The 27,424-nt window shown below is 48.8% G+C and overlaps 1 protein-coding gene across 3 annotated transcripts in view; it reads left to right on the forward strand.

The window, feature by feature from the left end:
• The first annotated feature begins 15,946 nt into the window (after nt 1-15,946).
• CCDC63 (coiled-coil domain containing 63) overlaps nt 15,947-27,424 on the forward strand; it is a 35,000-nt gene continuing 23,522 nt past the window's right edge. The window contains exons 1-6 of one of the 3 annotated variants that reach the window (XM_060612284.3): nt 15,947-16,113; nt 17,069-17,175; nt 17,677-17,847; nt 19,938-20,030; nt 20,425-20,594; nt 23,450-23,639. In XM_060612284.3, coding sequence (XP_060468267.3) covers nt 20,022-20,030; nt 20,425-20,594; nt 23,450-23,639 — 369 coding nt within the window. In that variant the 5' untranslated portion in view covers nt 15,947-16,113; nt 17,069-17,175; nt 17,677-17,847; nt 19,938-20,021. The remainder of the gene's footprint in view (nt 16,114-17,068; nt 17,176-17,676; nt 17,848-19,937; nt 20,031-20,424; nt 20,595-23,449; nt 23,640-27,424) is intronic. The other 2 variants (XM_060612285.3, XM_060612283.3) reach the window with 2 other exon arrangements.

The raw sequence follows: 27,424 nt of genomic DNA on the forward strand, positions 1-27,424 counted from the left end.
GGACTTTTCCATCAGGGAGAAATAAGCTCCGTTCTTCTTTAACAGGTGCCACCTAGCGTGGGAAAATCGGAAGCCAAGGGGCCATCTCTACCCAGCCCATTTGAAATGGAATCTGGGTGAGGATCTGGGGCCACAGGCAGTGGGGGCTGAGGGAATCCACTCCTTTATTCCACAGAAGTTAATGAGAGCACACCACGGGCCGGCCCTGTGTTAAATGCTGGAGCCTTCCAGGTAAGGGGCTTGGGGGTGTGCCATGTGGGCCCCAGTCCTTCCCATCCCTACACGCCTGGCACTGCTGTCCCTCCGGTCAAGAAGCAGAGTCCATTTCTCCAGCCCTCCAGTCTGGACTTGGCCGTGTGGCTTGCTTTGGCCTGGTAGGCATTAGCAAACATGATGCAAAAGCGGCGGCTTATGCACTGGGGATCGTTCGTTGCTGCCGGGAATCCTGCAATCACCGCTGTGCGAATGAGCCCGGCTGGGGCTGGCCTGCTGGGTGAGGAGGGGGGCGCGGTCATCGAGCCCGCTGCCGAACACGTGAGTGAGGATCTCCTAGATCTCCCAGTCCCATTTAAGCCACTCCAGGCCAGAGTAGCGAGAAATAATAAATGTTTGTTGTTTTAAGCCACTAAGTTTTGGGGTGTTTTGTTATTCAGCAAAAGCCAGCTTGCTCGAGGGCTATCGGTGTGCACGCTCTGGCTACAAGTTACAATAGGATTCGTCATTTCACAGATCAAGAAGTTGGAGCTGGGTTGGGCAGTGCCGATATGGCAGCTCAGTGATGCGAGAAAGGACCTCGATTTTCTCTATCTGGCCCGTCACCTTCAGTGCGTTGCCTCATTTCCTAACCTTGTCCCCTCATGTTGTCAAGATAGCTGCCATGTACCCCAGACCTCATGTCCTGGGAAGACAGCATCCCAAAAGTGAAGTCGTGACTCAGCGGGTAAGAGCCTTTTTTTTGGTGCAGCTCTTTATCAGGTATAAAAATATTTCCCCGAAGTTTCCACCTTCAGTTCCATTGGCTAAGACTGGGCCATGTGTCCGCACCTACACCAATCACGGGCAGAGAGAAACAGGATTGGCATGTTTGGCTTTGAGTAACCATGATTTGTCCCTTGAGGCTGGATATATTGCTGCCTAAACAAAATCAAGTTTCCTCTAGGAAGCAAGTTGGAGAGAGTGGCTGTTTTGGGGGACAGTGCCTGCCACACTGGGGACATGATATGAGCAAGGTTTCTGTGGCTGAAATGTGCAACGTGTATCCAAGAAAGTGACAAGCAGACCAGTGTGGTCAGAGGGGAGGAGGCACCTGAGAAGTGGTTCCCAGAGCGACTGTCATGGGTGTTCCATGATGATTAAAACAGGGTTCTTTGGCCAGGTGAGTTCAAGAAAGGCTGAGTTGCACAACATTTCACAGTTTGTGTTCCTGTCACTGTTACAGGCCTTCTGGGAGCTTTGAAAAATGCTAATAGTTACCAGGAATTTCCAGGGACAGGAACGGAGGAGACCGACTGTACGTCTTTCCCAAACTGGGTTGTCCACAGAAGGTTATTTTCCTCAGAGCATCTTCTGGCACTTTCGGCCAGGGAACTGGAAGCTTTGGGAACTGCTAAGGGACAGTGAGTACGGCGGTTCTCGACCAGGGTAAAGGTGTCCCCCATGGGACATTGGGCAATGTCTGGAGACATTCTGGATTGTCTTTACTGCAGGAGGAGTTGAGGTGGGGGAGGCCAGAGATGATGCTGAACATCCTACAATGCACAGCACAGACACCGCCAGCCCCCCCCCCCCTCCGCCCCGTCTTCTTCCTCTGTCAAACAAAGAATTATCTGGTTCAAAATGTCAATAGTCCACACAAAATGTGTGAATGTTCACAGCAGCATTATTCATTATTCAAAAGTAGAAACTACCCAAATGTCCATCAACTGATGAATGGACAAACAAAACGTGGTCTATCTCAACAATGGAATGTGGTTCAGCCACTAAAAAGAATGAGGTATTGATCCATGCTACAAAATGAATGAACCTTGAAAACATTATGCTAAGTGAAAGAAGCCAGATACAAAAACCACATACTATATGATTCCATTGATGTGAAGAGTCCAGAATAGGCAAACTCACAGGGACAGAAAGTAGATAGTGGTTGCCAGCAGCTGAGGGAGGGGGGGATAGGAAGTGACCACTAAAGGGTGTGGGGTTTCTTTTTGGGTGATGAAAATGTTGTAAAATTGTGTTCAAAGTTATGCAACCCTGAATGTACTAAAAAGCATTGAATTGTAGGCTTAAATGGGTGAATTGTAAGATATGAGAATTATATATCAAAAGAGCTGTTTTTTTTAAGTCAGTAGTGCCAAGATCGACAGACCCTAAAAATAGTAGGTAATTAGATTGACAGAAGAAAGTTGGGGATCAAATGAGGGGACCATGAAGGGCAGGTTCAGAAGTCTGAACTTTATTACCACCAATGGGTGACAAGATTAGTGGACCCATCCCTGAATATAACCCATATGTCAAGACTCTTTGAGCACCTACTCTGTGCTGGGCATTTTCATGTACATCACCCCGTGCAAACCTCATGATGAATTTGTAGTTAGATCTACCTCCCATTGTAGAGATGAGTAAGCTAGACTCAGAGAGGTTCGCTGACTTGACTGAGAGTGCACAGCTGGTAAATTGTAGAGCTGGGGTCTGAACGCATTTGGATTTGCCCTTGACCCCAAAGGCTGTGTGCTGACTTTCAGTGAGGGCTGTGACCCAGGGGGTGGCATGTGGGCCATCTGCTTTGCCTCTCTCCTGCTGCAGCCCTGGTTGGAGCCTGTGGTCTTGGGGGCATCCCAGGAGGCCCTCCCTGGAGTGCTGACGTTTCTCTCTTCTGGTCCCTCTGCCCAGGCTGCAGCTGGCATCTGGATGAGGGTTGGTTGCTTAGCAACGCAGTTGCGGATTTTGCCCTGAGCCAAGGGAGCCGTCTCCTCAGTCTGGGCTATGGGAACTTCAGGGAGAACAGCCCCAGGAGGGCCTGAGGGAGCTAGGACTGAGTGGGGAGGGCAAGGACAGCTATGTCCCTGGGAGGGCCTAGAGATGGGGACACTCCTTAAGGGAAGACCCAGCTTTAGGGGACAGTGAAAGAGAGCCAGGAGACTTGAGTCAATCATAACAACATTATTTTAACCACACCTACATTTCTTGAGCACTACCTGCGTGCAAGGCACTGTGGTAATTGCTTTACGTTCCACAATCCTCCCCAAACACCATGGAATAGGTTACTGTTATTACGTCCTCTTTGCAAATGAGGATCTGGGCCCACGGGGGTTAACTGACTTGTCATGCAGCCAGAAAGTGGGGAAGCTGGGATCTGAACCCAGGCCCCTCTGACACCCAGCTCAGCCCCAATACAGCCCTGGCTGGGAAGTTGGTGGAGAAAATCCACCACGTGGCTCCCAAGGCCCTGTGTGGACTGCTCCGTGCTCCCTGTTACTCTGCTTCTTCCAGACACATCATCTTTGCCTCATTTCCTCAAACACTCCAACCTCCTTCCAGCCACAGGGTCTTTGCACTTGCTGTTCCTTCTGCCTGGGATGCTCTTCCTCTACTCTCTTCACTTGGTTTACTCTACTCACCCATCTGGTCTCCAGTGGAACATCACTTCATTCATCCATTGATCCAAACACAGCTATTGAGTGCCTCCTGATGCCAGGTAAACATTAGTAAACAAAACAGACATGATCCCAGCCCTCTTGGAGCTTATAAGCTCATAGAAGAGACAATAAATGGACAAGTCACAATTGCATGAGAGACATTCCCTGACTCCCCAGACCTTTGACAATAATCATTAATTATCAGTTAATTGTAGAATTATTTATTTATTGCCGGTCTCCCTTCCTAGACTGTAGGTTCTGTGAGGCCAGGGATTTTGAGGTTGCATTGTGAGGATCAGTATTATTATCACCCCCATTTTATAGATGAGGCACAGAGAGTTTAAGCGATGTGCCCAAAGTCCCACAGTTGGTAACTGGTGGAGCTGGGATTTGAACCCATGGCTCTAGGGTCTATCTATGGTTTCTATCAGTAGGTTTTGAGAAAGGAAAGAAAGAGGAAGAAAGAAAGAAAGAAAGAAAGAAAGAAAGAAAGAAAGAAAGAAAAGAAAGGAGGGAGGGAGGAAAAAAAAGAAAGAAAGAAGGAAGGGAGGAAGGAAGGAAGGAAGGAAGAAAAGAAGGGAAGAAAGAAAGAAAGAAAGAAAGAAAAGAAAGGAAGGAGGGAGGGAGGAAAAAAAAGAAAGAAGGAAGGGAGGAAGGAAGGAAGGAAGGAAGAAAAGAAGGGAAGAAAGAAAGAAAGAAAGAAAGAAAGAAAGAAAAGAAAGGAAGGAGGGAGGGAGGAAAAAAAAGAAAGAAAGAAGGAAGGAAGGAAGGAAGGAAGGAAGGAAGGAAGAAAAGAAGGGAGGGAAGAAAGAAAGAAAGAAAGAAAGAAAGAAAAGAAAGGAAGGAAGGAGGGAGGAAAAAAAAGAAAGAAAGAAGGAAGGAAGGAAGGAAGAAAAGAAGGGAGGGAAGAAAGAAAGAAAGAAAGAAAAGAAAGGAAGGAGGGAGGGAGGAAAAAAAAGAAAGAAAGAAGGAAGGAAGGAAGGAAGGAAGGAAGAAAAGAAGGGAGGGAAGAAAGAAAGAAAGAAAGAAAGAAAGGAAGGAAGAAAAAAACAAAGAAAAGAAGGGAGGGAAGAAAGAAAGAAAGGAGAAAGAAAGAAAGAAAGAAAGAAAGAAAGAAAGGAAGGAAGGAAGAAAGATGGGGAGGCAAGGAGGAAGGAGGGAAGGAAGAAAGGGAAAGGGCAGGAAGACTGGAAGGAAGAAAGACCTCATCAGTGGTCCTGCCTTCCGTGGCCAGGCAAATTCCGCAGGAAGCTGTCTGCTTCAGAGCCAGGCCCAGCCTCCTGGGTCCCAGCTTTCCCTGCAGCTGTGTGGCAGCCCAGGGTTGCACAACAGCCTGGGAAGCTCCTTATATAATGTACCACCCACCAGCTTGCTTTGGGCCACAGGGAGGGAGCAGGAGAAGGCAGATTTGAATGTCAGAGGAGTCTTTTGGGATCTTCATTCCAAAGTCTGCTTCTTAGCTGGGCAAACTGGGGTCTCAAGAGTACAATCTCACAGCTCCTGAATCCAGCTCAGGGTTCTAGAAAGTACTGTTACTTTTCCCCAGTATTCCAGAGGGTGCATTCTCAACATCTATGAGCCAGTAACCTGGGCTTTCTGGGGCCTTCTATGTTCTCATATTAAGGAAGGATTCTGGCCAGAGAGACAGAGAACAGTTTCACACAAGGCTGGGGCCAGGGAACACATCCAGTCTCTGTTTATACAAAAGAAGTCTGACGCGATTGAGTTTGAACCATGTGCCAAGCAGTGGGCTAAGAATTTCGCATGGATCCCCGCCTCCAAGAGCATATAGTGAAGGAGAACTTATTGTTTCTGTTTCACATAAGTTTGTTCCCTTTCTTACCAGCTGTGTGACCTTGGACAAGTCCCTTCATTTTCCTGAGCTTCCATTTCTGTTTGACATTGGCAAAATAAAGGGACTCATTCAAAGTCACATGCTAGTAAGAAGGAGAGCCAGATTTTTCCATCCACCAAAAATTGCTGATATAGGAAAACGTACTACTATTTTGGGGCAGAGAGTAGGCAGAGCTGATTAAGACTCCACTTCTGCTCTCAATGAGATGACAGTCTCGAGAAGGAATAGCAAGTGTGGTTTTTTTCTTGGAAGATTGCCTGAATCAGTCGTGCCTGCCTGCCTGGACTGCTGCCTGTTGGATCCATTGGGAAAGAGCTCCAGGATTGATTAGTAATGTCTGCCATGGGCCCAGCAGTGAGGAAGTAGGTATTTGCTTCCTTTGGAATTGGAGACCCCACAGGTAGAGTTTGAAATGGCCTTCTCAAAGGGACTGCTACAAACAAAGTGAGGGTCTGTATGGAGCTCTGCAGGGGTGAGGGAAGGAGGGAGTTTGCACTTCAGGGCAATCTCTGGAGATGATGATAGGTGAAGGGAAAGATGTGGGCGTGGCTGTGAAGACGTGTGGTGTAACAGCTTTCCAAACTGGAGGTCTTTGGGGAGGCGGAACAGCAGCCTAGAGAGCTCACAGGCTCTGGATGCAAAGAAACTCTGAATTCAAATCCTGGCTCAGGATTTGTCACTTGTTTAATGTTTGACCTGCAACATCATTTCAGCTCTCTGAACCTCAGTTTCTTGTTCTGTAAAATGGGGGCTAGGTTATTGGGATGATTGCTGCGTGCTGGTTCTCGCTCTGGTGGACCCTGACCGCAATGATCCAGGGAGGTAGTGTCAGCGCCACTCCCCACAACACTCAGGAGGGGACTCGGGCTCTGTCGTCTGTGCAAATGGTGCCCCCTGGTGCACCATCGTGAATGATGCCTCCTGGAGTTGTGTGACACAGCAGCCTGGATGAGGAAACAGAGGCCCAGAGAGGTTAAGTCACTAGCACGTGGCAGAGGTGGGATTTGAGCTCAGGTCTGTCTGACTCCACAGCCCAAGCCTGAACTACCGTGCCCTCCTGCCCACCAGTGATTTGTCAAATCTGGAAAACGGTTCGGTGTCCGTGACTGTTTGAACTTTGGGAGATCGTGTGAACCGTCACGGGATTTTCTCACGTGGATTTCTTCACAGAGATACATAGCAAATAAGCTGATGACTGCAAAATTCGTGAGTGTCTGGTGTGCAGTGAAAAGTAACTCAGGGAGGTGAACAAGAGGCTTGCTGCAAAATGGGACCCCGTCCTGCAGCTGAGTGTCTGAGGATAACCTAAAAGGAAGAGTGTGGCAGCAGCATTTTCAAGATGAGGGAAGCAGGTGAGTCCTTGGGCTGGAGGCAAAGAGATAAAGCAGGCTGAAAAAACAAATTTGGGGACTAGAGGGGGTGGCTGGCACACCAGCTCCAGTTAGGGTCCCACAGGGAACAGGAGCTGGGCTGGGGAAGAACACAGCCCCCATGAACCAGGCCACCTGCATCCAGACAGCATGCGGTGCCCCCGCCCCCAACCTCATGGATTTAGAGTGGGAAAAGGGAAATTGAGACGTCCTTACCAGAGGAAGTCAGGAAAAGTCAAAGGTGGTCATTACATGGATGATTTGAGAACATTCTGGTCACTCTCAAGTTTTTTAATTTGATGACCATTGACTCAATCAGCTTTTACTTTCTGGGTCTTTAAATGATGTGGAATATGGTGGGGTTTTCAAATGATGCCAATTCAGGGTGGTAGCTGAGGGGTTGGGGATGAGGGGTGAGGAGAAGTATGTTTACTGCCCTACATCAGGTGGCCTCTGCGTTCAAGCCATAGACGTTCCCAGAAGGTGAAAAACACAACTTCCCCAAACTCCCTGCTGTTATTAATCAGCAAACGTCTCGGGAGCAGGTGTGCCTGAGTGAATTTTGGGGTCACGGCAGATAATCCAGTCTGGCTAGGCTGAAGCAGGTGACCCAACTATCTCTCTGATCCTGAGCCACCGAATAAGGGGATTAATCTAAATCTCTCAGAGGAGAGGACAATTTTCGAGAAAGCCTGGGACCCACAAAATGAAAGCTGGACGTAGTGGACTGAGGTTTGTTTACTGGGATCATTTAGAAAAGCTGCCATCGCGGTTGAGACACCCCAGGATCCCGGGGGCACAGAGCTCAAAGGGGTCTGGGAGGAATGGAAGTAGAAAATTGGGGAGGGGTTGGCGTGAGCTTTGATGGGAGTCGATGCCTTTCTCAAGGGGTCAGTAATGACCAGAGCTAGCGGATGGTCACGGAACAGAGCCAGACAGGGTGCATGTGGATTCTGGCTCTGCTTTCTTCCTCATCGCGTGACCCTCGGCAAGTCACTTCCCCTCCCCTGTGTCCAGTTTCCTCATCTGTAAAATTGGACAATAATAGTACCCACCTCACAGAAATGTTGTGAGTGAATGAATGTTTGCAAATGCCTAGAACAGGGCCTGGCATGTAGTAGGAAACACTATATAAATGTAAATATATAAATTCAAAAGGATTTAGGAACTGTGTCAGGAACCGGGGTCAATGACTTAATGGTAGAACAAAATATGCTTCTAGTGCTCTTATCAGTGAGGAAATTCCAAGAGTGTTAGGAGTTCCGTGCCAGAAACTGGGGGCTGGGGCCAATACAGGTGACCACTGGACAACATTGGGGTCAGGGGCACTGACCCCCCTGCCCCCAGTCAAAAATCCCCATGTAACTTTTGACTTCCCCAAAACTTAACTGCTAATAGCCAGTTGTTGACCAGAAGCCTTACCGATAATATCAACAGTTGATTAATACACTTTTGTATGCTATATATATTATATACTGTATTCTTATAATAAAGTAGGCTAGAGAAAAGAAAATGTTAAGCAAATCATAAGGAATAGAAAATACACTTAGGGCACTGAACTGTTATCAAAAAAAAAATTCACGTATATGTGTACCCACCCACGCAGTTCAAACTCGTGTTGTTCAAGGGTCCGCTGTATGTATACTTTCTATTATTTCACAGAGGGGCCACGTGGAGAAGCACCAGGGTCAGGCAGGAGGTAGAGGGAGTGAGGGAAAAACGTGGGCCAGAGCCTTTACTGTGATTTTTGCAGGAAGGAACGGGCAAGCGGAGAAGGTTTAAGACGGACTCATTTGAATAGCACGGCAGGCTCCCAGGTGCAGATTGTGTCCCCCTTTGGTAGTACCTGGCACTGGGGTGATTGGGGCAGGGGGAGAGTAGCTGGGAGCCGAGAGCTCGACGAAGTAGGCAGCCAAAACTGGTTGGTCTGCATGTGGAAGGCGTGCTCCCGGCTGGGTTGTTGGCTCTCCGGGAAGGAGCTGACCTTGCCAGAGGCAGTCCTGGACAGTATCAGCAAGGCCCCAAGTCCTTGGAGCATCGGAATAGATATGCTCACCGCAGCGCCTTACAAGCATCAGCGCTCGGTATCTGTAACCAATCTGCGGTATCAGTTGGAGTGACCTTGGCAGCTTGTACCAGAAGAACTGATTAATAGAGGCTTAAGAAAGAAGATGCTTAATTCAATCTGACACTACAAGAGGTCTTGAGGTGGAAACTTCCAGCTTTAGCTTGTCAACTCAATAGTCTCCTCTGGGACCAGCCCGTTTCTCTCCTTTGCCTTTTTTTTTTTTTTTTTTTTTTCCTGCCCAGCATGTTGGTGATGTCTCTCCCTATGGTCCCAAGCAGGAAAGCGGTTTCAGTTACTGTTGCTATGTAACCATGCCAGAATTTAGTCGTGTAAAACAATGCGATTATTTCTTATACTCTGCGGGCTGACAAGAGTACAGCTGGGGGGTGTTTCTGTCCCACACGGTGTTGGCTGGGGCCATTCGCTGAACTGCATTCAGCTGGCAGCTGGGCTAAGCTGGAAGGTTCCAGAAGGCTTCGTTCATGTGACTTCGGCTTTGGTGCTCCTCTGGGTGGTCTCATCCCGTGGCCAGCTTGCGCTTCCTCACAGCCTGGTGGTCTCAGTACTCAGACGTCTCTCCCAGTCAGTGGCTGGCTTCCCTTCTGCTGTATTCCATTGGTCAAAGCAAGGCCCAAGGCCAGCTCCAGTTCAAGGGGAGTTTTAAAAGTGGGGCACCTGCCATCCTCAATAAAAGGAAGAAAAGGAAAGGAAGGAAGGAGAGAGTGGATTTGGTAAGACAAATGGTAGAAGCTTCAACGTCCCCTGAAGAGGCCAGACAGAGGCGATCTTTCCTTAGAGCAGCTGAGTGGCACTGATGAGGGAGCATAAGGCAAGCTGAGGGCAAAGTACAAGCGAGGGCACCCCCCCCCCCCCCCCCCACTCAACGGTGGGACATATGTGATATTCCTCAGGCTCTCCTGGCTGCCTAAGAACAAAGGAAAGGCAAGAAAACAAATGGTTAAATTGACAGGAGTCTCCTTAGTGTATGGACAACTTTGTAAACTGCAAGAAAAGGTCAATCTTATCCATAGCCTGATCTCCAGAAACCTATAGACTCTGTTTCCTGGAGCCCTAATATCACCCCTCATCAGGAGGGAAGGGGGTTTAAGTGCTTGCCATCGTGATGTCAGAAACAAAGGCAAATGAAAAATTAAATGCCCTGACTGCCTACAGCCCAGTGACGAGTCCTTGAAACAGGCAGAGTGACCTTCCTCTAGGAGCCCAGCTGACTCCGTGATGACACTTGGCTAGGGGCAAAAGGAAATCTTGGCTTAACATTACCCTGACCCCCCAGGATCCTGTGAGTCTCCTTAAACACATAAAAATCCCTTTGCAAGCCTCTTTTATCTTTAACCCCCAAGCGTGTGTTGGCAACTATACCCCAAGCGTATGACCCCTGATACGCATCAGAAGGGTCTCATGTCAGGGGTTTTGCTAAACAGCACTAAATGGCGTTTTGCTAACAACAGCTAGCCCCTCAAGGTCCTGGAAACCGTGCTTCCAAAATTCCTTAGAGACTTGGGCTGTCCCTAACCCCCTCCCAACCTGAAGGTATATAATCAGTCGCCCTTCACAACCCCAGTGCGGCTCTTCCTGCCCACGGGTCCTGTCCCCGTGCTTTAAGAAAATCACCTTTTTGCACCAGAGACGTCTTCAGGAATTCTTTCTTGGCCGTCGACTCCGAACCCCACCATCACCCCCAAACCCCATCAGCACAGCGGATGTTCATACTTCTCGGAGCACCGGGCTAACATAGAGCATCCACAGTCTTCTCTTTCCCTCTCTCTCTCCCTCGCTCGCTGTGCTCTGCCTGTTCACAGCCTCGCCTTGGGGGCGGGATGCTAACACATGTGGGGAGGGGGGAGGGCCCAGTTATTTCAAAAAGATGGAAGCGTTTGGCACTGCTCCTGGTGCCAAATTGAAATTAATGCTGGCTTCACTCCCAGGCTGGTTCCGTCCTCTCCAGAGGGCAGCACCAAATCCAAGAAGGTCACTTGCTTGTCGCAGGGGAAGGTGGGGGACGGGGGCTGTGACTGTCAGGGCCCCAGAAGAAAACTGAATCCGACTCAAGTGGGTCAAAAGACTTTAAAGAAGGGGCTTTTCTCAGAGTGTGGACTGGGTTAGGGGGTCAGAGAAGGGAGGTTGATGCACAGAGAGATGAGCAGCAGAGGGAAGCCGTTACTACCTTTAATAAAGGCTAAGAAGTAAGATGCTTAATTCAGTCTGACATAACATGGAGTCTTGAGGTGGAAACTCCTAGCTTTAGTTTGTCAACTCTGCAGTTGACAGGAAGACGGGAAGGAATCAGAGGGACTGAAGTGCATGGAGGGCTGGGGCTGGGGAGGTAGCCCTCTAGACAGAAGCTGGAGCTGGAGGTACGCGGTGGCTTACTGCCAGAGACACCATGCTCAGTCCAAGAAGGACTTTGAAGGAAATGCCCCCCCCCCCCCCGCTGCCTTCTGATCTCCTGCTGGTCCCTCCCATTGGCTACACGCCCAGCTGGAAACCAGTAGGCAAGGGAGCCCAAGGGTGATGTGGACACCAGGTTGGCAGAGAAGGGTACAGAACGAACTGGTGTAGGGTGGGCAAAGTGATACAGGGGTGTTGTGTTATGCATATGCCCAAGACATGTGGTTATTTTTCTAATTATTTTTCAATATTCTAGAATGTCCCATTAATAGATATGCCACAATTAAAAAATAAAATAAAATAAAATAAAATAAAAACCCTCTTGGGGTGCTGGGGTGGCTCAGTCGTTTAAGCGTCCGACTTCAGCTCGGGTCGTGACCTCACAGTTCACGGGTTCAAGCCCTGCGTCGGGCTCGGTGCTGACAGCTCGGAGCCTGGAACCTGCTTCGGGTTCTGCGTCTCCCTCTCTCTCTGCCCCTCCCCTGCTCATGCTGTGTCTGTCTCTCTCTCTCAAAAATAAAGAATAAACATTAAAAAAAAAAACCCTCTTGTTCATCTTTGTAGAAAACTTTTTTACTGAAGTACAGTATGCGTATATAACATATATACATCAGAAGTGAGCCGTCTGACGAGTTTTCACAAGTGAGCTTATCCACGTAACCAGAGCAAGACACAGAACATTCCCAGCACTCTGGAAGCCCCCTGACTCCCCACCAGCTATGTCTGCTCCAGCTCCCTTCCACCAGATACCCTGTATTCTGACCTCTCATTGCACTGGGCCTTCTCCCCAGTTTTGTACTTTACATAAAGGACACCCTTCAGTATGAGCTCCTAGGGGTCTGGCTTCTTTGCCTCCACATGGCTATTTTGTTGCTGTTTGCTTACTTCCACTTGCCCCTGTAGAGTTGTTACAAGGGCATCTTTGTGTCTATGGATTCTTTCTTTCTTTCTTTCTTTCTTTCTTTCTTTCTTTCTTTCTTTCTCTTTCTTCTTTCTTTCTTTCTTTTTCTTTCTTTCTTTCTTTCTTTCTTTCTTTCTTTCTTTCTTTCTTTCTTTCTTTCTTTCTTTCGCCTTTGGACTTATTTTTTTAGGAAGAATCCCAGACTTAGGTTTCCTGGGTTGAAGGGTGTAAACACTTCTAGAGATCTTGATGTGTGAGGCCACATTACTTTCTGAAGGATGTGGAACCCTCATCATTCCTTATGTTAGAAGTCTGCCATTGAGATTATAATTGCTGATTTGGGCTTTTGTGGAAGGAAAGCCAAGAGGGAATCAGTTTTGGATCCTGCCGAGGAGGAATCTGAAACCGGCAATGTGAATGAGGGACACTCAAACTATATGTATTTTTTCCAAAATTATTTGTTATTTCATTAAACAAAAAACTATTGGGGCGCCTGGGTAGGTCAGTTGGATGAGTGGCTGACTTTGGCTCAGGTCACGATCTCACGGTTGGTGAGTTCAAGCCCCTTACTGGGCTTGCTGCTGTCAGCTTAGGACCCACTTCGGATCCTCTGTCCCCCCTTCTCTCTGTTCCTTCCCTGCTTCGGGAATGCTCTTTCTCTTTCAAGAATAAATAAACATTAAAAAAAAAACTATTATGGCAAAAGTCAGAATCTCATCAGACTGACCCTTCTCTTGTGGATTGCTACTATTTTTATTTTGAATCCATACACAGAGCGAAATATTTCACAATCTTTTTTTAGGCTTTAAAGTTCTCAATCTGGCCCTAGCAGTTTCAAGAATTTAAGGCTCAGAGAGGTCAACTGACTTTTCTAAGGGCACACGGCAAATCAGTGGCAGAGCCAGGAGTAAAACCTGAGTATCTTAACAATTTGTCCAGTGTTCTCTCCTCTATAACGCTGTGCCCTCCCTGCCTGTGCCCCCTTTTCTGAGAGTTACTTTCACAGTTCCTACAAAGGGGCTATTGTATCCCCTGATCATGGTCCCCTGATACCATATGATTGGGCCGACAGTGAATATCAAATTTAGACCAGGCCAATTGGATTCTCTTTCCTAAGAAATTGAGATTAGAACATTGATTTTTTTTTTTTTTTAAAACTGGGCTCCAAAGTGAGAAAACTCAAAAGAAGCAAGCTGGGAAGGAAGGGAAAGAAAAAAAAAAGTCTTTAAAAATAAGGGATCAGGGGGGCCTGGCTGGCTCAGTTAGTAGAGCACAGAACTCTTGATCTCAGGGTTGTGAGTTCAAGTGCCACGTTGAGGGTAGGGTTCACTTTAAAAAATAAAAATAAAAACAAAAACAAGAGGTTAGGTTGAGAGACCAGGTAGTTTGAGAGACAGAGCTGGAGAGAAGAGCTGACTTGGTCCCCGATAACTTTCCAAGTTCTTAGTTCTTATTCCTCACAGGGCTGTGCCTCCAGTTCACCTTTGATAACCCTAGTAGTCATATAAGTTAACCTGCTTTTGGCTGCAATAAGAAAATTTATTAATTCTTATAATCGGAAGTGTAGAGTGGGTTTCAGGCATGGCATGATCAAAGTTCCAGGTATATTGCTCTGCAACTCTTTCTTGGCTCTTCCCTCCATCATGTGTTGGCTTTGTTCTCTCATTGGCTTCTCTCATGGTTACAAGAGGGCTGCTATCAACAACAGGGGCCACATGCTTCCTTGTTCCCATCCATGGAGCTAGAAAAAGCATTTCCCCTCCAACCTTGGACTATAAATACTTCCTTTCTGTCTGTTTAAGCCACTGTAAGTTATGTACCTATTCTCTAAAGAGTTGCAGTCTCCAGGAGAATGCTATGCACTGATTGGCTTGCACTTATGTTCCTGATCCAGTCGTTGGTGCAGAGGATGGAAAGGTTGTGATTGGCTAAGGATAATCGAAATCTACCCTGGAGATACCAGTGAAAACCAACTTCTGGTCACCTGGGCTGCATGGGAGAGGGCTGGTTACCTGGACAAATCAGAATCAGCTAGGAAGGAAGAAGGGAGAACAGATGCTGGAGAAGGAAAAAAAGAGAAAAATCATTTTGAATCATTTCAAGTGGATTTCTGATCCTTGTAGCCAAAGAATCATCTGGACAACCAGCTTCCCGGTCTGTAGCCAAATGCCTTTGCCCAGCCCCTCTGCAGCTTGATTCTAATTTCCTCCTCCATTCTGTAGACTCCGTTATCGCCAACATTTCTCACCACTGGCTCCTTGCTTTGGCAAGCTGGCATCTCAGTCTGCTCCAAGCCCTGCTGATGGAGCTGAAGATCTCTTTAGCAGAATCAATTCTGGCATGTTCTAATTTAAAAAGCCTTGCACTTCTCTGCATGGGGGCTGCTGAGATCTGTGCCCATAAAGGCAGGGAGAGTAAATTCTTCTGAGGGAGAGCCTATTTTTAACAAGCCCTGAACCTAATTGAACTTAATCATTTTTCAGTCGTTGACACTTGAAATGTGTGAGTCACTAGGCTATGCATGGAGCAGAGGGCTACGGCGGCCCTTTAAATATCAGAGACATGCTGAATACCAGCTTCCAGAATTGCTGTTAGGGCCTGGGGCGGTGGTTTTGCTCAGGGTTATGGTAAGACATGGGGCCCTAGAAACAGACAGCCCTGGATTCGAATCCTGACTTCCCCACCTACTGCAACAGTCACTGTGTTTCTTCAAGCCTCAGTTTCCTCATCTGTAAAATGAGGAGGCTAACACTTGTACCAAAACACTTCACGTGACTAATCAAGGCCTGACATGAGGCTGCTCAAAATCCTTATTCTACTTGGTGTGAGTATTCATATGTTTCCTTGCAGAAATGTTAATGTGTTTGCTCCTGACATGTTGCCCAAACCCCATACATAATATGCCATACCCTAACTTTCCTCATGGTTACAACATGGCTGCCAGTGAACAGGGACCACGTGCTCCCTCCTGCACCATACTGCCTTTCTGAAACCAAAAATGTAGTTAAGTTCTAAAACACATTCTGCCCCCAGGGTTTAGGGGTAAGAAAAATGGAGCTCTTAGTATGGCTGAGCTACAATAATTCCAGGGCCTAGTAGGTAAGGTGGAAATCCCATGGAACCAAAATTACCCTGGTGAAATCGTGCTTGCAATCATTTGCTTTGAGCAACCTGGAGCCCCAGGACAAGTGGCCGGCTTGTGTTAAGGGCCATTTGTATGAAAAATGTTTAAGCTGCCAAACTCCATTCGGCCAGTGAAAAATGCTCACACCAGATGACCTGGGTCAGACTGGGGGTTCCCTGTGTCAAGCTCATAGAAGGTGGATGTGGGTGCGCCCGAAGAAAAATGATGGGCAACCCCCCCCCCCCCCCCCCGCCCCGCACTGGTGACGTTCTTTTCTTCCTCTTAAATCCTGGCTTTCTTGTTTTGCAGAGCAGGAGGGAGTGGATCCCTCTTAGTGCGTGTGGAGACTGTACCCCGCGAGGCTGCTGTAAGTGTGCGGGAGAGGGAGACGAGCAGGAACCGGAGTTGCCAGCCACGAGGGCGGAGGGCCTTAGGCCGGTGTGAGCGCCGGTTACTCAGTATGGTGGGGGTGCGGCTAGTCTGGGAAGGGGTCGCTGAGAGGTGTGTCACGTCCCCAACCCCCACCTTCCCTCCATTCCCTTTGGTCCTCTCCCGAGGGTCCTGTGCTTTCCCAGCGCCTTCCAGGGGAGAACGCCCGTCTGTGCGGGTCACAAAGGCGCGGGTTCTAGGGGTCCGAGAACTCCCAGACGCGGGTCTGGGGGGTGGGTGCAGCGGGGCCGCACACACTCTCGGTGCCTTTGGACCCCGCAGCGGCTCCAGCGGCGGGACACGCAGCCGGGGCCATCGGCCCCTGGTAAGTTTCACGGCTCTGGCCACGCTTGCTGCTCCACAGCTCCCCCTGCTGGGCAAAAGCAAAGACGTGGTGGCTGCCCCCGCCCTTTCCTACCACCTGTCCTAATCTGGAAAATGTCAATTAAATACAAATAAATTACAATGTGTAAAATAACGTCAATAAAATCCAACAAACTTCCATTTCCCCCTGTAAAGATATCAATTAAAAAAATTTTTTTTGTGTGTTTCTGCACCCCTGCTTGGCAAGCATATGTTTTACTACCGAGTTAGGCAGCCTTCACTCAGTTTTCACAGACTGGGGCCCAGCTTCTGTCTCAGACCCGATGTTTTATAACCCATGTAGTCACGGTCTGGCTTTTCCTTTAATAGCAGGTTGTTAAAATTCAGCAGCAAAGGAGGAGCCCGCCTCCCTTACCCCAGCGAATTACATATTAGTTGGTAAAGATGATCTCGGCCCGGGGGGGAGACTTCATTCATTCAAACACTATTTGCTAAGAGCTTCTCATGTGCCCGAGACTATAGATATTGTAGTGGATGAAATGAGGCCCAGAGAACCAGACAGCATGTGCCTGGTGATCCCTGACCTGGGCCTCTGGACTTCTCAGCATTTTCCATTGCATACTACTGTCCTCAGAAGGGGGCAAGCTGCAGATTCCTCTCAGGAACTGCCAACTCGAACCCCTGCTAGCTGCAGGCAGTTTCAGGGACTGTGGGAATTGGAGGGAGGAGTTAGGCACTAGGGAGAAGTGGAGTCTGCAGTCAGGAGAGTAAGGACATTACCCACATTCACATTTTAAAACATTGATTGCTAACCAGGACCGAAGGTAGGTTGAGTCGGCCTGAGAGCTTCAAGTTTGAGATCCTTGAATAAGAGGGTGGTGGGTCAGGGGCCAGCATGCCTGGTGGTGGGGCTTCTGAAGGCCCGGCTGTGAGAATGGGGGTAAATCTCTCCGCAGGGGACGGATAGTCCCAGCCCAGTGGGCACAGAGAGTAAGAGGCCTGTGTTGGTGTCTGGAAGCTGGAAAGAGCCCAGGGGAGACCGACTGTGTGTGTCAGCCAACAGGTAGGAAGCTGATGGTACCTCCAGCTCCTGGGGGAAAACACAACGCACCCAAATACCCTCAAGGGCAGGATAACCTGATACTTGACAATCCTGATTCACAAGCAAGGGACATTCATCAAATGCCTGTTATGTGCTAGGCACGGCACTAAGAGCTTTATACACATTAGTTTATGCTAAGAGGTGGGTGTGGGCATCCCCATTCTACAGATGAGGAGACTGAGGCTCAGAGAGGTGGAATCACACTGTCAGTGAATGTCAGGTTTACTTGAGTCATGCTTTTAGAAAGGTACATCGCAGATCCTCGTAGATCCAAAAGAACCCTTGAACATAGAAGAGCTCTTGGATAATATGAAATTAGAGCTACATAAAACTCCAGAGTAGAAAGAGGTCCCAAAGTGAGTATCCTTTGGCTAAACGTCCTCAGTCAGGTAAATCCTGCTACAGCTTTTACCCCAGCTTGAGCTCTCTTACACACTGGTCTTATTCCATCCTTCTTTTAAGGAACATCCTGGCTTTTCCAGACTTCCTTGCCAGTCACTTCCCACTGGATGCTGCGCCCTGGACTGGATGACACAGCAACTCTGAATACTTTTTTTATCCACTTGCCTCTCGGCTTTTGCTCAGGCAGTTCTCTCTACCCAGAATTCCTTCCTCAGTTTTCTTCTCTGCTTGGTGAGCTCCTATTCATCCTTCAAAACCCAAATTAAAACTCACCTCCTTTGTGGAGTCTTTTGCACTGTTTTACCCTGGACAGAATTCATAGCGCCTTGAAGGCTGACTTGCCACTCGATTCCCTAAATGTGTAGCACACGGTAGGGGCTTAGTCCGTGTGCTAAATGGATCTAAGCACTTCAGGCATGAGAACACATTTTGGTTACAAGTGATTGAAAACTCCTCTCAGATTGTTTTAGGAGAATATGTTAGTTCATGTAATTGGACCTGACCCAGAGGTATCTTCAGGCTTGCCTAATTCCTGGGGTTTGGATGATGTCTCCAAGTTTCAATCTCTCACCATTTTGTCTTCTCCACGTTAGCTTTATTCTCAGGCTCCCTGCAGGGGCAAGAAGGCTGCCAGCCCCTCCTACCTCATTTACATAGGATCCAAAGCAGCAGGAAACCAAGTTGCTCTCTTCCTGAATGTTCGATCTTAAACCCCACTATTCACTCTGCTGGGACCAGCCAAGGTCGTTCCCATCCCTGAAATGATCACTCAGGCCAGGAAGGGTGGGATTATGCAGATTGACCAGGGATCCGGCACTCTGATTGGCCCTTCCAGAGTCATATGGCCCAATCTGATGGGGTGGGGTGGGGTCAGCCCCAGGGAGCAAAAACTGACCAGGAGTGAAGGAATGGGCAGCTTCCCCAAGCAAACCACGGTATTGTTACCAGGAGACAGAGGAATGCCACACACTCCTCAAGCCCTCATAAACAGTTATTACACTGGACCTTCACGTATGAAACAATCCATAGCATATCATATCATACCAGCCCGTTTACTGAGCACTTATTATGTGCCAGGCTCACTGCTAGGTGCCTTACTGCTTACCAACCCAAGGCTAATAAGTGGATGAGGAGGAATTTTTCTTGAGATTTGATGATTGGGACAACCTATCACTGGACTTTAAACCACTGGGCTGGAGGACCCCTCAATGGGTGGCAAATCCAGAAGTTTCTGCTTTAGGAATCCAGCCCTTGAAGTCTGGGAGTTGGGGTGCAGAAGATCTCACAGTCCTCCAGGGCTTGTGGGGTTAACATTGTCGTCCCCTCCTCTGAATACATGGGCCAGATGAGGTTGAAGTTATGACTTGATAAAAATGCCTCTTGTACTACTGGCTGCTGCTTTTTAAAATTTTTTTAAATAATTTTTAAAAAATGTTTATTTATTTATTTTGAGAGAGAGAGAGAGAGAGAGAGAGAACCAGTGGGGGAGGAGCAGAGAGAGAGGGAGAGAATCCCAAGCAGACTCTGCACTGTCAGCACAGAGCCTGATGTGGGGCTAAATCTCACGAACCATGAGATCAAGACCTGAGCCAAAATCAAGAGTCAAATCAAGGTGTGCCTGGGTGCCTCAGTCATAAGCGGCTGACTTCAACTCAGGTCATGATACCACGGTTTGTGGGTTCAAGCCCCACATCGGGCTCTGTGCTGACAGCTCAGAGCCTGGAGCCTGCTTCAGATTCTGTCTCCCTCTCTCTCTGCCCCTCCCCTGCTCGCCCTCTGTGCCTCTTCCTCTAAAGTGAACAAACATTAAAAAAAAAAAAAAGAGTCAAATCTAGAGTTAGATGCTTAACTAAGCCACCTAGGCACACCCCAATGGCTCCTGCTTTAAAAGGCAGGTGTGTGTGTGTGTGTGTGTGTGTGTTCTGTCCTTAACTAAAGCTGAAGTTGGGCTAATTGCATTTTAACCCCATCAGAGGACACATTGCCCTGATGCCATTTGCCCCCTCTTCTTTGGGAACACAGGGAGCAGGAGGGTAACCGGCTCGCCAGAACCGTCTGCCTGGCTCCTAATAATAAATTGTGAGAGGAACAGGTTTCAGGCAAACACTGCGTATTAAAAAAAAAAAAAAAAAGAAGAAGAAGAAGAAGAAGAAGAAGGCTCTTCTCACACCCGGGCAGCCATCTGCCGTGTCCTCCACACGTGCCAAGTGGTGGGAGGAGGAAGGGACTGCAGCGGGTGGGGAAGGGAGGAGGTGCCCGCTGGGTCCTTAATCGCCAGCAGGGAGGCTCACACATTCTTTTCCTCTTGCCACTGTGGACAGGGCACTGCAGAGACAGAGAAAGGAGCACTCGCTGGCTTTGACCTTCCTGGTATCTGAGCATAGGGAGCCCACAATTCCTTCAAGATGCCGATGGTAGGTATTAGCTCCTGTGTATGGAGCGCTTGCTGTGGGTCAGGCCCTGTGCTCGCCACTATACATATATTAGCTCATCTAATCCTAACCACAAATCTATATGCACCCATTTTATAGATGAGAGACTGGAGGCTCAGAGACGTTAAGTGATTCACCCAAGGTCACACAGCAAGGCCGCCTCTTCAGTATGCAATAATGAGGCCCAGCCTCCTCTCTACCCTGGCAACCCAGAGGGGGTTTTCCCTGTAACAGATAAGCAGTTGACATCACCCAAGGCCAGTCTCCCACCTCTAGCCCTGCCCCCAGACACCCTCTGCCCTCTGCCCTTGGGCTGAAATGTAGGCTTCTCTGGTCACCCAACCCGTTGGTCAATGCCTCTCCCCATCTCACGCAGTCAAAGAAGCACAGGAGAAAACGCTCCGAAGTTCTCAAGGAACCTTCAGAGAAGGTCAAAGAACAGCTGGCTGAGGCTGAGGTTCGGAAGCTGAAGCAGCAATTCAGGAAGATGGTGGAAAGTCGCAAGTCCTTCAACTTCTGCTCCCAGCAGAAGATCTCGAACCAGCAGTAAGTGATGGTCAGAGCTTTGTACTGAGCGAGCTTGGAGAAAATTTTGGATTTGGTTTCATGGGATTTACTTTCTCATGTGGCCTCTGGGCAGGAAGCCGATTCTGAGCCCAATCTGGGTACTTAGGTGGGACAGCTTCAGTAGGAGGGAGAATTTATTCTCAGAATTAGGGTGTCACAGGGACTCCAAGGGGGGCAGGACAGCCATGCCTCAGGGAAGGACCCAAATGAAAAACTATTTCTGGTTCCTGTTTCTTTGTGCACGTGGGTTTCGTTCTTCCCTATCTGGATCTCAGCCCTGGCCGGTGGGAGGTGGCTGCCCCAACTCCTGAGCTACCAAGGACCACACAGACTGTAGTGAATCCCAAAGTCCCAGGAAAGAGGGAATCTGATTGGCTTAGTTTGGGTCAGGTGTCTACTTCTGGTCCAGTCAGCTGTGCCCGGGGGAGGGACAGGACCATAGGGCACAAAATGGCTATTGTCACTCCCATGGTTCTAGCAATGGAGGTGGGGGAGTTCCCCGAGGAGAGGAAATCATCAGGCTGTGTCTATCCCAAAATATATTTCCTGCTTGTGCATCCTTAATGGAGTCTGCAAGATCAAATATTTGAAATCGGATTGTCCTAGAAATTATGATGTTGATAGCTTCTTTAGACAATAGAAAGGTGTTCCCTGGGGTTGAATAAGCAAATATCCTTAGATTCCCTTCAAGGGAATGTAATTCCTTAGCTACATCCTTAACATTTATACAGGCAGAAACTGCCCATTATTAGAAAGAAAATCTTACTGTTAGATGACGTGTGAAGTTCAGAGGGTAGGGGAAAAGGAGCTCTTTCCATTTCCTATGGATTCAACTCACACAGAGCTACCGCTAGTCCGTTTGGGATCTTCCTGTGAATTAGAAAAAGACGCCCTTTCTCAAGACACTTTGCTGCCATCTCTTGGAAACACTGTCATCACATAGGGATGTTGTTAGAACAAGATGAAGCATCTCCCAAGAAAGGGTACTAAGTCAAGAAATCAATGATTGTTTTTCAAGCAGATGGTTCTCTCTTGGGCTGTGCAGTCCACAACCTGCACATCTGTGCTTGGCAGCCCTGATTCACAGCTTACCGCTGGTGGGCATCAGGAAATGCCTCCTTCCTGGTGGGTCTCTGACAGTTTTTCTGGAATCTTACCCTTCACACTACCACCTTCATCCCACTTTTCACTGTGACGGACCTAAAGGGGCAGGAGTGGAAAAGTGGAGATCTTAGATTCTTCAAGTGAAACACCTATAAATAGGGGCCAGAACTGAGATGAGCTGAGTGAGGTGCTCAGGGTGCAATATTTAAGGAAGTGCTTTTTCCAGTGCTTCTCCTACACCTATACCACCTTAAGAGTGAAAGCCTCCTTAAATTTAGGGACGCCTCACTCCCAGCCCCAGTCCTGCTGATAAGACAGACAAACCCTCCTTTTGCTTTTGCTGAGCCCTCTGAATTCCTAACTCTGGTGGACTCTGTTCGTTTTTCTCTCCACCTTAACAAAGACCCCCTGCCAAGAGGGGCTTAAGATGGGGAGAAAGGTCCCAGCTACCAGGTTTAGAAGACAAGCTGCTCTAGAATTAGGGGTGCATTCCCACAGGTGGCTATTTACATTTATAATTGGTGGAATACCATTTCAAGTTCAGTTCTTCCTTTGCCCTCCACAGCCTACGTGGCTGGTGGATTCTATGGGACAGTGCAGATAGAGAACAGTTCCATTATTACAGAAATTCTGTTGGAGTGTTGCTTTAAAACAGGGCTCAGCGAGCCATGACCCCTGGGCCAAGTCTGGCCGGCTGCCTGTTTTTGTAAATAAGGATTTATTGGAGCATGGCCACGCCTATTTGTTTATGCGTCTCCTATGGTTACTTTGTTGAATCGTTGCAATAGAGACCATCTGGGCCTGCGGATCCTAAAATATTTACTTTTTGGCCCTTTAAAGAAAAATGTTTGCAGACACCCCCCCCCCCCCCCCGAACATTTTGCTGTTCTAGAACAATGCTTCCAAAACTTTAATGTGCATGAGTCACTTGAGGATCTTGTTACAGAGCAGATTCTGATTCAATAGGTCCTGAGTTAGGGCCTGAGCTTCTGCATTTCTCCAAGCTTCCAAAGGCTATGCAGGCAGCGGGTCTGCAAACCGCACTGTGCAGCAGGTGTCGGTGCCTCGACTTTGCCAGAAACAGTCTCTGTGCCGTTTCCAGTCATTGGGTTGTTGAGTAGTCGCGCGAGCCTTTTCTTTTCAAAATCCCTGTTTGCCCACACACCTACCCCTCTCTTCTCCAGAGGGGAAGGGGAAAGCGAGCGAGCGAGAGAGAGAGAGAGAGAGAGAGAGAGAGAGACTGACTCACGTCAGTCATTTAATAAACATTAGCATCCCGCATAGAGACAGTGGGGGAGGTTGGAGGTTACTGAGCATCTCTGTGTTGCGGCGAAATTGAAAATGCCTGGCTGATGGGCTTGCCTCTCGTGACCAGAGATCATTGGCTGCAAAGTCTGGAAAGAAAGTCGGCAAGATCAGACAGATGCCCATGAGCTGCTGGCAAAAGAGGACCTGGTCCTAGAACTTAGGTGTTGACAGGCACAGCTGCGAATTGTTCCCTAGCAAGCACAGGCCCGCTAGAGAGGGGCGGAGCCACGGAAGGTGCGGTGAACTGGGCGGCGGGCGGTCGGAGTTCTAGCCCTGGACCCCAGACCCTGACAAGCCCCTGCCACTTGCAGGGGCGGGAAGTACCTCTCCGAGGCTCCTGCAGCGCTAAGGAGCCTGGGGCACCCGGGCGAGGTCAACTCGGGGCGGGGTTCAGAGTCAACCACGTGCTGCTTTCCCAACAGCAAGGAGATCAAGACCCTGCAGAGGGAGCAGGAGGAGATCACTCTGCTTCTGGGTCTCATCAAGTCCTCGAAGAACTTGGAACTGAATGGGAGAAACTACACGGAGCTGTGTTTCCTGCTGCAGACCAAGGAGGACTACGAGGCCCTGATTAAATCACAGAAGGTGCTGTTGGCAGAGCTGGATGAGAAGGTGTGGTCTTTCTCGTAGGGGGTTAACCAGAGCGAGGAGCAAGGGCGGGGGTGGGGGGCGCGGGAATACCCACCATGCCTTAGGCCATATCTGACCCCCCCCCCCCCATAGTCTAAAGGTGACTGTGGTCACTCCACCACCTTGGGACCCCTACTCTCCCAGTGCTACCAGACCATTCCTCCGCTGTGCTCCCCAGCGCCTCCCCCCTACCCTTAGAGTCAATTCTCAACCACGCGCTGTGTTGGTCAGGAGAGGTTAGGTTACACCGCAATAACACCCCTGCGCCCACAACTCAGTGTTTTCAGCAATAAAGGTTTCTTCTTCGTTCCTGCCGTGTCTATCATGGATTGGCCAGGGCTCTTCTATCTTCTCATCCTGGGACCAGGCCGATGGGGTATCCACTGTCTTGAATATTGTCAGGTGTTGTGGCAGACAAAAAAAGTTCTGGAAAGCCTCACACTGGCAATTGAAAGCTGCAGCCTGGAAGCAGTACATTGCTTCTGCTTATGACCCATAGGCTCAAAATAGTCAAATCCATATATACCCCAAATGCCCATCCCCGAACAGTCAACTCTACCCATCCACAAAAGGGTCGAAGAAGTGTATGTATCCAGAAGGCAAAGAGCTAGAGACATTTGTTGGACAATGTTTATGGTTATATCTCTTCCTATGGCTTGAGAGGCCCTGTGATCTAGGCCCTGCCTACCCCTCTGTTCTCATCCCACGTCATTCCTTCCTTCACTCATCTCACCCAGCTGCAGAAGACTTCCCCCTTCCAAATATGTGAAAACTGGTCTGACCTCAGGGCCTTTGCACGCGTTCCCCTGATCCCCGCTGTCTGTCTTTTATGTCTCAGCTCAAATGTGACTTTTAAAGGGAGGCCTATATAAGAAATTTATCGTCAAATTGGTTTCCATACAACACCCAGTGCTCATCCCAAAAGGTGCCCTAAAGGGAGGCCTTTTCTATGTCCTCTCTCCTATTTAAAGCATATCCCCCTTGCATTAATTAGGTTCCTGGCCAAAAACAAATAGTATGCTCAGTAAGGTACTTTGAGAAGAGTTTTATGAGGCACTGTTTACAAGGGCGTGAGCACAGAGTAGGGACATTGAAGCACTGTAGGGTTAGCCACAGTGGGCAGGGGGCACACCCCGGAACCTGAACACAGGGAGCATGCCAGGGGGAACAAATACCCCAACCTCTCTCTTCTCACCCATGGACCCCCAGTGCAAGGAGGCCATTGTGGACTCCTTCCAGGTCAGCTTCCTGGGGCACAGAGCAGGGTGGGTGGCACAGAGTGGAGAGTGAACCTCAGCAGTCAAACAGAAGATCCCAGAACACCCCCTCGGCCCCTTTCACGACATCCCATGGCCCCCCCTTGATAGCACTTCTCATAGTGGTAATTATGGCTTAACACAGGTGTCATCTGTCCCTATAACGTGTCACCTGCAGGAGGGCAAGGACCATGTCTGTTTTGTTCCCCTCGGTACCTCCCACGCGTGTGCCAGTGCCTGGCACATAGTAGGCCCTCAATAAATATTTACTGACTGAAAGAATCTGGAAATCTCATTACATCTTTCCTCTGCTTGCAAATCCTTCAGTAATTTCCTGTTGTTCTTGAGATAAGGGCCAGACTCCCCCGTGTGGTCTGCTGGCTCGGCTGCCCTGTGTCCCTCCTGCCCCTTCCACCTTCCCTCCTGCTCCCCCCCTCCGTGTTCCATCCACACTGGCCACCTCCATAAACCTACAGTGCTGTCTCTCCCGTGCAGGCCTTTGCACATGCCCTTCCCTCTGCCCGGATTGCCCTTCCATCTTCTGTGCTTGGGGAGCTCCTATTCATCCTTTAGGCCTCAGCCCTGATGCTACTTCTGCATTTGGGATACTTGTCCCTTCATTTCCCTGCCAGATGCTCCCACTGGACGTGCCCAAAATGCCTTACATCTCCCTTTTCCTAGGACTAGTTATGCTTCATAGCTTGTTTCTAGTCCTAGATTATAGGTTTGTGTTGAGGCCAGGGGCCATGATGCCGTCTTGGTCACCAGCATCCCCCTGTTGTCTGGCACAGAGAGGGCGTCTAAGAATCATTGAGGAATGAATGAATGAATTTGTGGATGAGAAAGGAGGCAATAGCAGTGAAGAAAGAGGAAAAGTGAAGAAAAGATGGGGACATGGGTCCTCAGAAATAGTAGGAAAAGGCAGCCTGCTTTGGAATCCGCAAAAGAACATGGGGCTCACCGCCCTGTACAAAAGCCCTTTTTGCCCAGCTCCATCCCAGGGAGGGCGGGTCCCAGAACCCCTGCTGCTATGCCCAGAGCTTCCTCCTTGCAAGAGGTCACTGGAGGCAGGGACCTCACCAGGCCCTGCCTGGCCTCAAAAAGCAAATAAGCCTATGCCTTCGTGCTGGAGAGAGCACCTTGCGTAGGCAACGCATTCCTCTGGCGGTGCAGCCTTGGATGTGTCTCTCGTTGGGCAGAGGCCTAATTACTCTCGGCGTCACAAAAGCAACGTCTGACAAAGAGATGCCAAAGGGAACAGGAGGCTGAGTTTAATGACAAGAGTCACTGGGCAGAGTGCTGACACCACAGCATCCTTTGACAAGGAGCTAGAACCTGAGGTCCCCCGGTGAACTCAGGCAGGGGTGGGCATCCCTTGGGCGCAGGCCACGCTTTGCTCCGGAGATGCTGCCCTCCCATATATTACGAGTCATTTGTTTCACTTCGTAGGTGAGTTAGTGGGCCTCTGTGTTGAGGGAGCTTCCTGTGCACAGCATAAGAGAGAAGAAAGTAGATGGGGGTCTGACTTGAACCAAAGCCTGGCTACTGTGATTGAATCATAAACAGCGTTCACGTGCCTTACGAGTTTGTGGGCAACCTGGCGGTTCCCTTGATGCCTCATCATCTGAGCTGCCATCTTGCTTGATGTACCAGTGGGAATGTGTTGGGCTATGGAAGTTTGTTTTTCTCACATAATACGATGTCTGTCTGGAAGAAGATTGTCCCAGAGACGGGTTAGTAGCTCTACAATGATGGGTTGGTCTTTTTCTCTCCCATCCTCTTGGTTGGCCCTTGCCTCATGGTCACAAGATGGCTGCCAAAACATAGGTGGTATAGCTTCTCACAGAATCACATTCAAACATATGAAGAAAGGATAGGGGGACTTGTTCTTACATGATATTCTCACTTATGAGGGAGAGAATATTTCACAGAAACTCTCCAGCTGATTTTCCCTCATTGGCCAGGGCATATACCTACTTCTAGGCCAATCACTGGCAAAGGGAAATGAAATTTCTATAATTGGTTGGGGGCTAGACCAGGGGGCAGTAAACTGTGGTGTGAGAGCCCAACCTGGTCTGTTTATGGCCCTCCAGAAAAGAATGATTTTTGCAAAGAAGACAGACTATCTCTTCCTATGACTGTTTTAGGAAATGAGGAAACTTTCTCCAGAGGCTTCCCTAGCAATCAGCCTGCCTAATTCGTAGGCCCTAACTGGTTTAGTCCTGTCCAACCTTGAATGAATAAATCATAGGCAGAGGGGACAGCATTACCATGGTTGGCTTGGATCAGCCTTCTGGGGTGAGATGGGTTTTGGGGGCCAACAACCCACCGCATCCATTACAGTTCTGGCTGTTCATACCTCTTCCAGCTGCCTGGCTCTGGAACATTCTTCTGTCCTTTGCTTGGTATCTCTCACTGCCTGAAACCATCTTTCATGGGCATACTGTGGTTCCTTCAAGATTAAATGTGGGTGTAGACCAAATTGGTGGTCTTCAGGACAGATTAAGTCTG

The sequence above is a fragment of the Panthera onca genome, chromosome D3 (assembly GCF_046562875.1).
Source record: "Panthera onca isolate mPanOnc1 chromosome D3, mPanOnc1 haplotype 2, whole genome shotgun sequence".
Taxonomy (NCBI): domain Eukaryota; kingdom Metazoa; phylum Chordata; class Mammalia; order Carnivora; family Felidae; genus Panthera; species Panthera onca.